Source organism: Ananas comosus, linkage group 10, assembly GCF_001540865.1.
Source record: "Ananas comosus cultivar F153 linkage group 10, ASM154086v1, whole genome shotgun sequence".
NCBI lineage: Eukaryota > Viridiplantae > Streptophyta > Magnoliopsida > Poales > Bromeliaceae > Ananas > Ananas comosus.
In genome coordinates, this window is record NC_033630.1 from 2,870,907 (window position 1) to 2,882,767 (window position 11,861).

The following is an 11,861-nucleotide window of genomic DNA, read 5'->3' on the forward strand; positions in this document are numbered from 1 at the left end:
ATGAAAAAATTTGGATTAAAGAGATAAATAACAATCACAGGTATCAGTCAGAAGCTTCTTTCGCTTCATAAAGCTCCGACAGATCGATCTCATTCTCAAATGGTTAAACTGCACCAATTCACAGTTCATCAGAGTCTTACTAGCTGATACTCTCGTCGTGCTTCGTCGTGCTTCGTCGTGCTTCTACAACGCTCGTTCGTTATTACAGATTGTCAAACCAAGAAACAGTTTTCCATAAGATCATTAACATGAGAACCAAAATTAAATATTACATGAGCATAACTGTGTTTTCCTTAAATCTTGAAACGGGAGATTACTCCGAGATGACGGTTTTCTTATTAAAATTAAGTTTGAAACAAAACCAAGATGAATATCTATCAAGCTTTAAGTGCTTCTCCTGCCTTCACAAGTTCCTCGAGTTTCGTGTTAATCTGAGCTTCAGCCAACCCGTCCAAGCGGACGCATCTCTCAACACCCATATCTGGGACGAAGAATACAAACATCAAGTAGAAAGAAACGCAATATACCCAGTTAGTCTTATGAATAGACATACTGCACATATTCAGAGAAACCATTCAAAAGAAAGAATCCTGTAGTGTTTGTACACAAGGACAACTTGTATCGTCTACTGTAGTTGGAAAAAAGAAAAAAATCACATTATATGATTACAGAAATAAAAATACTTCAAAATCAATACAAAAACCTGGGTTGTATCATAGCGACAGACGGTTTTTTTTTGCTATTTAAGGAGTTGCATCTTACTCCACAATTGCATGATCCAAATATTGATTGACTTTGGTTACTCCTTAGACAAAGAAAAGAAATTTATTTAAGCCTGTTATTGTTGTTCCTGTTTATCATTCACTAAAGCAATGTGAAAAGCAATGGACAACCAAACAAGTCTAATTCGGCCAAACATTGGGCCCGCCTAATAAGCAACTCAAGCAAGAGTAAAGTGATCATTCAAGTCAGATCTAACTAATCATATTGCGTCATTTTGATTGATCATACTTCAATCACAATCAACATGTTTTATAGCCTAGATTTTACGGTTTAGAAATCAAGATAGACGAAATGAACCCCAGATGTATAACAAATATGCCCTAACTTTGGTTAGTGAAATAAAGAATACTCCAAACTTGAATTGAAGGACGTAAAACCCTAATTTATCTAATCGTCTATAAATAAGGGAGGTAATATAATTATATTCCACATGATCATTGGGTGATAATTAAGCTGATACATCTAAGTCAAAGTGCTCTGTATATGAAGCACAAATTACAGTTAAATTGCCTGGAAACAAGCCAAATCTTTGTAAAATATAAAGAGCCGAAGTTACAATAACCAAGGAAAAATTTCATGTAAGAGACATTCAGCCGGTTGTCCCTCACTTTCCCGAAAGCAAGTTGAAATTGCTGCACTTATATTTCGAGTGTGGCATATGCTAAAGAATCATGTGCAGCCTGGTTCAGATATACGTTGCCAATATTAACAACAAGGTTTTTTTTTTTTGTTTTTTTTGGAGAAAAGGTAGCATGCTACCACTTCATTCATTTAGGAGATGAACTTGGCTACAAGGTGAGGCAATCAGGCCTCAAGAAGGCAGAAAAAAAAAAAATCAACAGGAATTATTAAGAGGACAAAACTGATTCCACAAATCCCTGAGTGATCGACTCTCGACTAGCAGAAAGCCCAACGGGTGTTTAGTTTTCTCAAAAATTCTTCTGTTATGCTCTAACAACATGGTTTTATTAAAAGGCAACTTGTATCTCAGATGCAATATAAAAAGTAGCATGGCAACAACGCCATTTGTATAAATAGAGAAAGAATAGGGTTAAATCCATCACCATATCTAGCCCAGAGTTGAGGCTCAACGCCGCTGCATTCGCGGATCAAGATAGGGAGCTTTGGATTCAAGGTCTTTAAATCCTTGTAGTTACGATGTACAAATTCCCTAAGAAAGAAAAGGTCGGCAATTTTAAGTGAAAAAATGACAAAGACAAAATGAGGCTAAAAGAAATAAAAAGGAATTAAATTAAGTAAGCTATCACCAGCATTTTCATTGAGCTTGTTTACATGAGAGAAATAGGAAAAGTACCGAGTTTGTGTGCTAGCTGGCGAAGTTTGGCAGAAAAGGAACCGCAGCTCCTTAATGTTACGAGATAACTGCCCCCTCCACGCCATCTTTTTACCAAACTTATCTACTGCACACAAGACGCAGTAGTTGATTTCAATCTAGGAGACTACTTAAAACCCTAACAGAGTATTTCAATTGAGCAAAGCGAAATTTTGCAGCACGTAATCCAATGAAAGCCCCTTAATACTGTTTCATTCACTCTCTACATTGCGTGAACGAAGGTCGTTCGACGTTGTCGATTAACCCCAAATTTGCAATTCAACAGAAGAATTTTAGAAAAATTGAAGAAAAGCGCTTGCTTGGCCTAGCTTGTGCTTTTGCATTCAGCTGCAGCCACCTCAGGCTCAGGCTCCACTTCGCACCCAATAACGAATTCATAGTATGGAACAGTTCACATTAATTCATAGCGAAAATTGTAACCCTAGAGAAAAAAACCAATCGCCGGCGCTAGGAAAAATTGAGCAATATAAGAATTTCATTAGATCTTCATAGGGAAATGAATCAGCAAAACAAAGATCGAATCTATCGATGTTTTTTTAGTTCCTGAACTCCCAAAGAAGTTTCACTACGCTCATCAAACCTTTTAAGTTCGACATTTCATACTCTGAACTTCAGAAATTGTTTCATTTCTAGCTGTGATCTTGGAAAACAACAACAAAAACAAAAAGTTAATGCCCGCACCTAGTTTGAATCACCAAAAATGCTCAAAAATCGATCCCCAAAATACGAGCTATTGAACTGTGTAATCAGATCAGGAACAAACAGTATCAGAAATCAAAAAGCAGCGTCCAGTGGATATAATTGTTCAGATCGAGCGAATCGCAGATCCAGATTTCGACGGAAAAAAGAAGATCGAGGAGGAGGAGGAGGAGGAGGAGGAGGAGGAGGAGAAGGAGAGTACCTGAGGAAGAAGCGTTCGCGAGGAGAGAGCGGGGGGGAACGGGGAAGTGAGAAGAGGGTTCAGGGACAAACTCTGGGTGTGGGATGGGCACCCAGAGTGAGACGAGGACATGTACCGTCCATCACGTGAAGTGGCACGAATCTCAAGCACTTGGACGGTGGATGTGAGGGCATGAAGTTGGAGGACAAAGTGGCCGAATGGCTCGTGGCCGCCTGGCCGCACGACTCTAGCCGGGCTAATGGAGTCCGCTTGCCCGTGACCCTGCCCGGCACGGCACGGCACAGCACGGCGCGGCTGTGGGCTGTGCTGAGTTGCAAGCAGACGGCCTGCAGCCCAGCACGGCAGCGGCTTTGCTAGAATGGAGTCTGCTAACTCGTGGCCTGGCATGGCACGGCACGGCACTGCCACACGCTGTATTGGGTTGCAAACAGTCGGCCTGCAGCCCAGCATGGCGGCGGCCATGCTAGAATGGAGTTTGCCTGCTTGTGGACCGGCACGACACTGCTGCACGTCGTACTAGGTTGCAAACAATCGGCCTACAGCCCATCACGGCACAACAACCGTCGTGCTAGAATAGAGTATGCTTGCCTGTTGCCTGGCATGGCACAGCATGACATAATCTTAGACTCAGTATAGTCCATTTTCTTTTATTTTTTTTCTTAATATTTTTAAGTTTTTTTTTAAGAAAAATATTATTAAGCTATTCAAATCTTGACTAAAGTTTTCAAAGAAGTAATAAGAAAATCGTTTATTCAATAAATAATTTTATATAATTTAGAAAATTAATGTAAGAAAAGGTGAAAAATAATTTTAAATAATTTTAAAAATAAAAATATGAAAATAGGCCGAGTCATGACCCAGCACAACACAACAAGGCCCAAACCCGTCCAGGTCAGGGCCCGGTTTGGGCCACATGGGCCCAATTAGGCACGGTCCACATTATATCCTTGCATACATTTCATATTTCATATTTTCATTACTTTATTAAAAAAAAAAAATCTAAAAGTGCTTTTAGAGATTTCCTCTTTGGATCAAAAAATTGGTAGGGGAAGCCGCGGAACAACCACAAAAAAAAATGGTTAATTTTATACATGTCCATGCATACATAGTGAATATAAATATATCCCTACAAAATTCAACTTTCATATATTGTTTCTGTAAAAATTTTAATATTTTCAGATATGTCCATCGGATTTGTTACCCTTAAAAATTTGTTTATTTTATAAGTAAAATAACCATTTTGCCATTACAAATATATCCCTCCAAAAATCCCAACTATTAAATAAAGAGAGATGAAAAGGTCAATGCACCTCATTAACTAACTGGGGTTAAGTATTTTATCTTTGGTTAACTAATTTTTTTTAACAGATCCTAACGATAGGAACATATTTAAAATTATCAGGACTTTTGCAGGACAATATATAAAAGTTGAACTTTCTAAGGATATATTTATAATTCACTATGTTTGTAAGGATTTGTATGAAATTAACCCTAAAAAAGAAGTATTAGCTAAAATGCAAGAAGAGAACCTTTCAAGCATTTTTAGATTTTTTTTAAGCAACTTTAGAGTATTGAAATAAATATTTTGGCCACCACATTTCAATACTAGGCCTAATTATTAGAATTTTTAGGCGTAACCTTTTCAAATATGTAAATCAAGTTCAATTTATTCGAAACTATAATTTAATAAAATTATAGTGAAGTGACAAAGAGCTTGATGGTTGATACTCGAGGTTTCGAATTTGAAGTCTAGTTGTTTCATATTTACTGCTAAATTAATTTAAAAATAAATAAAAATATAATGAAACCATCAATATACTTTTTCACCCTCTATAGTGTAATGAAGGACATTGTTTAACAAAATTATTGACTTATACTTAATTAAATAATATAAAGAGAGAAACATATTTGAATTTTTATAATTTTTCACATGACAATTGCTTCTGAGTGGTCTCTACCTACTACTATCATATATAATTGACCAATAGATTAAATCATTGTTCTTGTCAATTATAAGGGTTATTATCTATTCAACATGTTGAACATCACCATATAAGAAGGGGTCTCAAAACTCTTTTTTAATAAATAGTCCTAATAAATTTCTATCTACATAAATAGTTTTTTCCGTGTCACGCAAGTATCTAGGTGGCGTTTTTAAGTTGAACACGATAATTCAATAGCCAAAATTTTTTTGTATTTTTTAGTCCCTAAATTAAAAAAAGGATTAAAGTGTGAATATGAATACGGTAATTTAATCACCGTGTTCAACTTAAAATTGCCCCTTGAAGTAGCTGCCAAATTCATTTGAAAATATTTATTTATATACAAATATAAATTTGTTAAAATTATTTGTACTTTTTTAGGGATTAAATATTAAAAAAAACCCTACGATAAATCGTATTATATTAAAAAAAAAAAAAACTATTTCCCCTTGAAGTAGCCGCCAAATTCATTTGAAAACATTTATTTATTCCCTTCAATAGAAATAAATTGCACCAGATAATTCTCGATCATGACCAATAATATATAATATGACCAAATTAGATATGCTTTGTTACATTCCCTTTTTTTTCCTTTTTCTTTTTCTTTCTATGAAGCAAAGTCAATAGCAAATGGGGCCCGGAAAAGAGTAGCTTCTGAAGGATGTGAAAGAAATGGTGTAACCTAAAATAATTTGAGTTATCTTATGCTTGTCCCTTCTTTTTTTATACAAAAATATGTTTTCTTTTTAATTTGTAAAATTTTATACTGTTGTAATTAAGCTCAACTTGTTTAATAAAAGAACTAAAGAATTTACTCTGTTTAAAAAAGAAAAAGAGGAGTTACAAGGCTATCGAAACTTTTTAGATAATTTTCATATTTTTTTTGGATGCGTTTACCATCATTTATATCTGAAATTTAAATATCTCCTCTTGTTAGAGGAGATAATTACACTATTTCTTTTCTTATTACACTATTTTTCTCTTGTTATACTATTTCTCTTTTGATGTGTTGACATGTAAATTGCACACTTTAACACGAGAAATAGTGTAAATATCTCTCAAAGAGTGCAACTTTCGTTTAAAAAATATAACTTTTATTTTAAATGGTGCAGTTTACATATCAAATAGTGCAACAAGAGAAGAAATAGTGTAAATATCTCTTAAAGAGTGCAACTTTCGTTTAAAGAATGTAACTTTCATCTTAAAGGATGCAGTCTACATTTAAAAGAAAGCAACTTACATTCATAATAGTGCAACGTTCTTTTAAAATAGTACAATTAATTTTAATAGTGCAAATTTCTCGTCCTTCTCACCTTCGACATTGTCGAGGCCGCGCTCGCTGCCGCCCTATGGGGTAAGCGGGTGGGCCGCGTGCCCCCTCCTTCGCCGGCGAGCTTCTCGATGCCGAGAAGTGCTTTATTTTTATCGTCGGTGGTGGTGGTGGGAACGTGAGTTCCCAAAAGTAGATTTGGTGGGTGCAAAATCTGCTGCAATGGAAGTAGAGAGTGAAGGCGGAGGAAGATGATGAGTTACCGTTTTCGTTATCGTCGCGGAGGGCTGCAGAGGCGGTGGAGGAGGGTGGGAGAGAAAAAAAAGAAGAAAAGGGTTGCAGTGCGGCCTCGGCGGGGTTGGAGACGAGTAGGGCGAGGGGTGCGCGAGTAAGAGTGAGGGCGTGAGGTGCAGAGACGATGGGGGCTGTTTCTGCCTTCACCTCCTTCGCCTTCTTCGGCGAGAAAAAAATAAAGAATGCGAGAAAAAAAAATGAGAGAGCAAAGGTATAAGAGTATTTTGATTAGTTTACTAAAAATTCGGATCGAATCTGCAAAATCGAAAAAAGCGGCTCAGTTTTGAGAAAGCTCAAAACTTGTGAATTTTTTATGCAAATTGGTCATATATATATATAGAGAGAGAGAGAGAGAGAGAGAAAGAGAGAGAAAGAGAGAGAGAGAGAGAGTAGGACTTGTGTGCTATTAGGAGCACGGAGGCATCCGTGCTCTTAAGGCGTTTTCGATGATGGAACTTTCGAATCGTCGATCGGCTCTGTTAAGCTTGATCTAGCATATTTGAAGTATCTAGAAAATAAATTTTACATTTTTTGGATATCATTTATCTAGCAATCGAAATGGTTCAAAATCAACAATTTTTAAAGGTTAATATATATCGTTTGCAAGTTTAGCAGTGTAGAAATATTCAAATCAGATAAAATTTTGATAGAAAAATCTTTGTATTATTTACTGGAAGATCAATATTTCTGATCGAAAATTTTAATACTATATCACAACTTTTTGTGAGATTTTTATTTTCAGCAGTTGATTTTGAACCATTTCGATTCCTAAGTAAATGATATCGAAAAATCGCAAAATTTATTTTTTAGATACTTCAAATACGCTAAATCAAGTCTAACGGGGTCGATTGTCGATTCGGAAGCTCTATCATCGAAAACGGCTTAGGAGCACAGATGCCTCCGTGCTCCTAATAGCACACAAGATCTACTATATATATATATATATATATATAAATTTATATAAAGATTTTAATTTATCGAAAAGTTTATCGAAAAGTTTTAAAAATTAAACGGTCGAAAAATTTTAGTGAAGTCTTTTTTAATGAAAATAGATTTGAGGCGGTTTGCGAGATATCAAAAATTCGTTTTAGTGAAGAGGTTTGATTTTAGTGAAAAAGTCTTCAGTGAAAAAGTCTTTGATCCGGTTTGTCCGGTAGATTTATTATATATATAATCTTTACCTAAACATATTGTAGATTTATTGTAATTTGACGATTAGGTTGTCTCTGGTTAAGTATTGTTATGACATTTACGATTTTTTGTGAATGCGGGTAAACTAAGACTCCTCTTTGAAATTAATCGAAGAGATACTTTAGGTCGTATTTACATAGCACAGTAGGATCTCAAATTTTTCCAACGTGCCTTGATAGCTTCTGGACAGCATCTATTTTCTTGTTATTTAGTTTCAGAAACATTCAATGACTTGGTATGTTATTACGGAATAAATTAGTATTTAAGAAGTGTTTAACTATTATTTTTATTTTGATGTCGTATTAATTAGTATTAAAAAACCATCTTTTCTTGGTGTTATACGTTTTTACATGCAGATTTGACTTATCGTGTATCCACGTTAGAAAACGAAGAGCTTTATATTGTACTACTTTCTTTTTTACACTATTAGTGTTATCGTATTTAACTTCAGCTATTTTGATTAATTTTAGAATCTCCTTTATAAGATTTTTATTTGATATCAGCTTCCCAAATGTATATAAACAAGTCTTAGTTTAACAACCTCATCCATAATTCTATACTATGGTGATACATTTTTCATTCTTTTAATTTTTAATTATTTAATAGTTCTTTTCCTTTTCTGAATATTCTCAGAGCCAATTTTATGATAACTATCGTTTTTTTATATATCTCTCTCTCTCTCTCTCTTGATCCGACCTTATGATATTTATCGTGGTTCGCTAATCACGATAATTAAAAAATCGGTAACCTAACTCTTTACTCGCCAATCCTACTACACTCGGGGGTTTTTAACTCAACTGCACTAACCAACTTATCATATTAGATTGCCCATTTTTATTAGTTTACCCAATTTAGATTGCCGTCTTTTAAGCTATCTTGGTTTACGAACCATGATAGTTATCATGTTGTCGGCCTGAGAGAGAGAGAGAGAGAGTGAGAGAGAGAGAGAGAGAGAGAGAGAGAGAGAGATATGGACTGGGCTACTATTAGTAGCAAAATCCCATTGTTGCTACCAGTTTTTTAACCTTTGGATCAACTCTTTTTATTATTTCTAACCATTGGATTAAATACTATAATCCAGTGGGGACCACTCAACCCTAGGGGGACCACTGAACTCTAACCGACTAATATCATCCTGACCTTGTAATTTTTCATCCAAGGGTTAAAAATTTGATAGCAAAAAGAGCGTTTTACTATTAATAGTATTCCAGCCTAATTCTATATATATATATAGAGAGAGAGAGAGAGAGAGTAGGGCTACTATACTCTGAGTATAGAGACTTTCGTACTCGTAAGTTGTTTTCGATGTTGAGCTTTTCGAATTGACGATCCACACCGTTAAACATGATCTAGAGTATTTGAAACTTCTAGAAAATAAATTTCGTAATTTTTCGAAATTATTATAAAGTCTATCAAGCGGGTGTAAAATGTAAGGTTAAAATTGAACCACATCCTTAAAAATGGATGATCGGATCCTTCAATTTAAGATCGGAGTTATTGATCTTTATTTAGATAGTGAATAAAATTTTCTATCAAAAATTCAACCTATTTCGATTTTTTTTCACCGTTAAACTAGCAAATATCCCATACAAGCTGTTAAAAATTATCAATTTTGTGAGCTTTTGATCGTAAGGTAAATAATATCGAAAAATTATAAAATTTGATTTTTAGATGTTTTAAATGTTGTAGATATTGTTTAACGGTATGGATCGTCGATTCGGAAGTTCTATCATCGAAAATAACTTATGAGTACGAAAGCGATTGTACTCATAAGAATGTAGTAGCCGGACGCTATATATATATATATATATATATATATATNATATATATAACATTTGGATTGAGAAAACGTAATGTTAAATGCTTAGTTTTACTCATTTTTTCTAAGAAATATCCTTTAAAGATTACTTTGAACAACAAGATAATGAATGCTAAATTACAGAAAACCCCCCCTGTCAAAACACGCTTTTTCACTTTCCCTTCCTGTCATTTAAAAACCTTCACTTTGCCAGCTTGTAAAATAAAAAATGTGTACTTCACCCCCTATCGTTAGGATTCTGTTATAATTTTTTTTTTTTTTTGCCAAAAATATCCCTCAGCCCCTCTTCCCTGCTGCTTCGATGGCTTCCGAGACGGCGCCCTCGCCGGCCTCGCCCTCCTCCAGGAGCTCAACCTCCTCTTCGACCGCCCCCTCGACGCCATCTTCCTCAACTCCAACCGCCTCTGCCGCCGCCGCCCCATCCCCGCCAACCTCGGCGACTCGCGAGCCTCCATCGTCGTCCTCGCCCACAACAAACTCGGCGGCTGCATCCCGCCCTCCATCGGCCGCATAGCCGACACCCTCAACGAGATCGTCCTCCTCGACGACGGCCTCGCCGCCTGCGTCCCGCCCGAGGTCAGCCTCCTCCGCCGCGGATGAGGAGGATGAGGGAGAAGACGAAAATGACGAAGGGCAAAATGGTTATTTTGTCACACCGTACTCCCATGTGAACATTTTTTATTTGACAAGGAGGCAAAGTGTAAGTTTTTAAATAACAGGAGCGAAAAGTGAAAAAACGAATTTTGACAGGGGGTATTTCGTAATTTAGCCTAAAATGAAATTAAAATGGAGAACGCAAAAAACTTTAATGAGTCTTTTGTACAGCAAAAGAACTGCCACTATTTACTTCTATCATTGACATTGTACAATATAATCCGATTTTGTGATGGAGTGATTGAAGCGAATCAAAAGTTTGGCGGACATCTGAGAGTTGTTTTTTTGCAAGAAATTTATCATTTCTTTCACGAGTGCTGCTACAAGCGTCCTTAAAAATTTCAGGGTACGATCGCAAAGTGAGTACACCCACGCGTTGTGTATCGATTGATTCATATAGTGCAACCAATATATTAGCCGCTATCGGAGAATGCACTTTTGGGTACCCATAGCATAGCTCTTCCTACACCACTTTGCTAGAATACAACTCTTTATTTTGGCTGCGTTTTCTGGAGTGGCTCCACATTCCCATGCTAAGCATATGCCTAAAAGATGCCTTTACAAAGCTCTAAAAAAAAAAAAAAAAAAAAAAAAAAAAAAAAAAAAAAAAAAAAAACTCAACACACCAATAATTTTGCACTTGACTGCTCATTATTATTTAGACAAGCTTCTTGCGGCCTAAATTTGGACCCCTAAACCAAATGTGGACCAATTAAAAACTTCTCGTACACCAAGTCACTAGGCTGCAATAGGGAATCACAAAAGAGAGAGGGGTCCAATTGCAAGAGTTCCCATTGAGAAATCACTAGAGAAAGGGAACTACTTAGGGATCAAAAGATGAGCTCGGAAAGTGATGCTCTACGTCTACATCCGTATCCGTATCCGTGTTTTTTTAGGTCGAATACGGATTCAGATTTTAAAAAAATTCAAATTCGTATTCGGTAAAAATGAGTTCAGATATGAATACGAATTTGAATAGAATGTTTAAAAAATATATAGGACTGAAAACAACAAAATTATTAATATATACATAAGCTTCTTAAATTTCATATTAAAATATGTTAAAACCAATTTCAGATTCGGATAATCCGAATTAATATGAGCCGGATAATAGGATTCCTACCCGCATCCAAAAAATTTCGGATTCGGAGTCGGGTCGAATAATGTTTGCGCCCGTGAAACTATTCATTAATGGAAAGGACATTAAAGATGAAATTGACCATTGGAGAGATTTTTCTATGAGATACAACAGGGTGAGTACCAGTGCATGAACAGAGCCACTTAGTGTTAACATCAGAGCTTTGAAGGAACCGAAAGAAAGGAACGCTATCTTACATTACCCACCTCTAGACTTATTGGGTAGGAGAAGGTCCCTTTCAATTTCATTTTGTCGTGTAGAGAAACCCACAACAATTACAACAAAAACACCATTTATGGAGTCATCATCCTGCAGTAACATAGTCAAATCTTGCATTACACATAATTAACACGAAATTTAATGGTCTCACCGTCTAACTAGTACTTCCGAAACAGAAAACCGTTTCCAGAGAAAACGAATTAAAAAGACGAAAGCAATTGAATTCCGATTCTAGAAAATGTTGAGAGCGAAAAAC

At 35.9% G+C, this 11,861-nt stretch overlaps 1 protein-coding gene across 4 annotated transcripts; it reads right to left on the reverse strand.

The window, feature by feature from the left end:
• LOC109716813 (NADH dehydrogenase [ubiquinone] 1 alpha subcomplex subunit 2) lies at window positions 1–3,082 on the reverse strand. 4 transcript variants are annotated; one of them, XM_020242390.1, is made up of 5 exons: window positions 3,039–3,082; window positions 2,819–2,875; window positions 2,099–2,204; window positions 1,848–1,954; window positions 1–481 (listed from the first exon to the last, which is right to left on the reverse strand). In XM_020242390.1, the coding sequence occupies exons 3-5, from the start codon at window positions 2,182–2,184 to the stop codon at window positions 378–380; spliced, it is 297 nt and encodes a 98-aa protein (XP_020097979.1). In that variant the 5' UTR covers window positions 2,185–2,204; window positions 2,819–2,875; window positions 3,039–3,082; the 3' UTR covers window positions 1–377. The 4 variants fall into 4 exon arrangements, with proteins under 4 accessions (XP_020097979.1, XP_020097978.1, XP_020097982.1 ...); XM_020242389.1 differs by lacking the exon at window positions 2,819–2,875 and having other exon boundaries at window positions 3,039–3,073; XM_020242393.1 differs by lacking the exon at window positions 2,819–2,875 and having other exon boundaries at window positions 2,099–2,201; window positions 3,039–3,063.

What these genes read in the sequence shown, in the direction of transcription:
- LOC109716813 (XM_020242390.1), bottom strand. Translation starts at nt 2,184, where the DNA reads ATGGCGTGGAGGGGGCAGTTATCTCGTAACATTAAGGAGCTGCGGTTC. An exon ending in CCAGCTAGCACACAAACTCG is followed by an intron (nt 1,955 to 2,098) that starts GTACTTTTCCTA and finishes TTTCTTTCTTAG; the next exon opens with GGAATTTGTACATCGTAACT. An exon ending in TCAACTCTGGGCTAGATATG is followed by an intron (nt 482 to 1,847) that starts GTGATGGATTTA and finishes TCTTCGTCCCAG; the next exon opens with ATATGGGTGTTGAGAGATGC.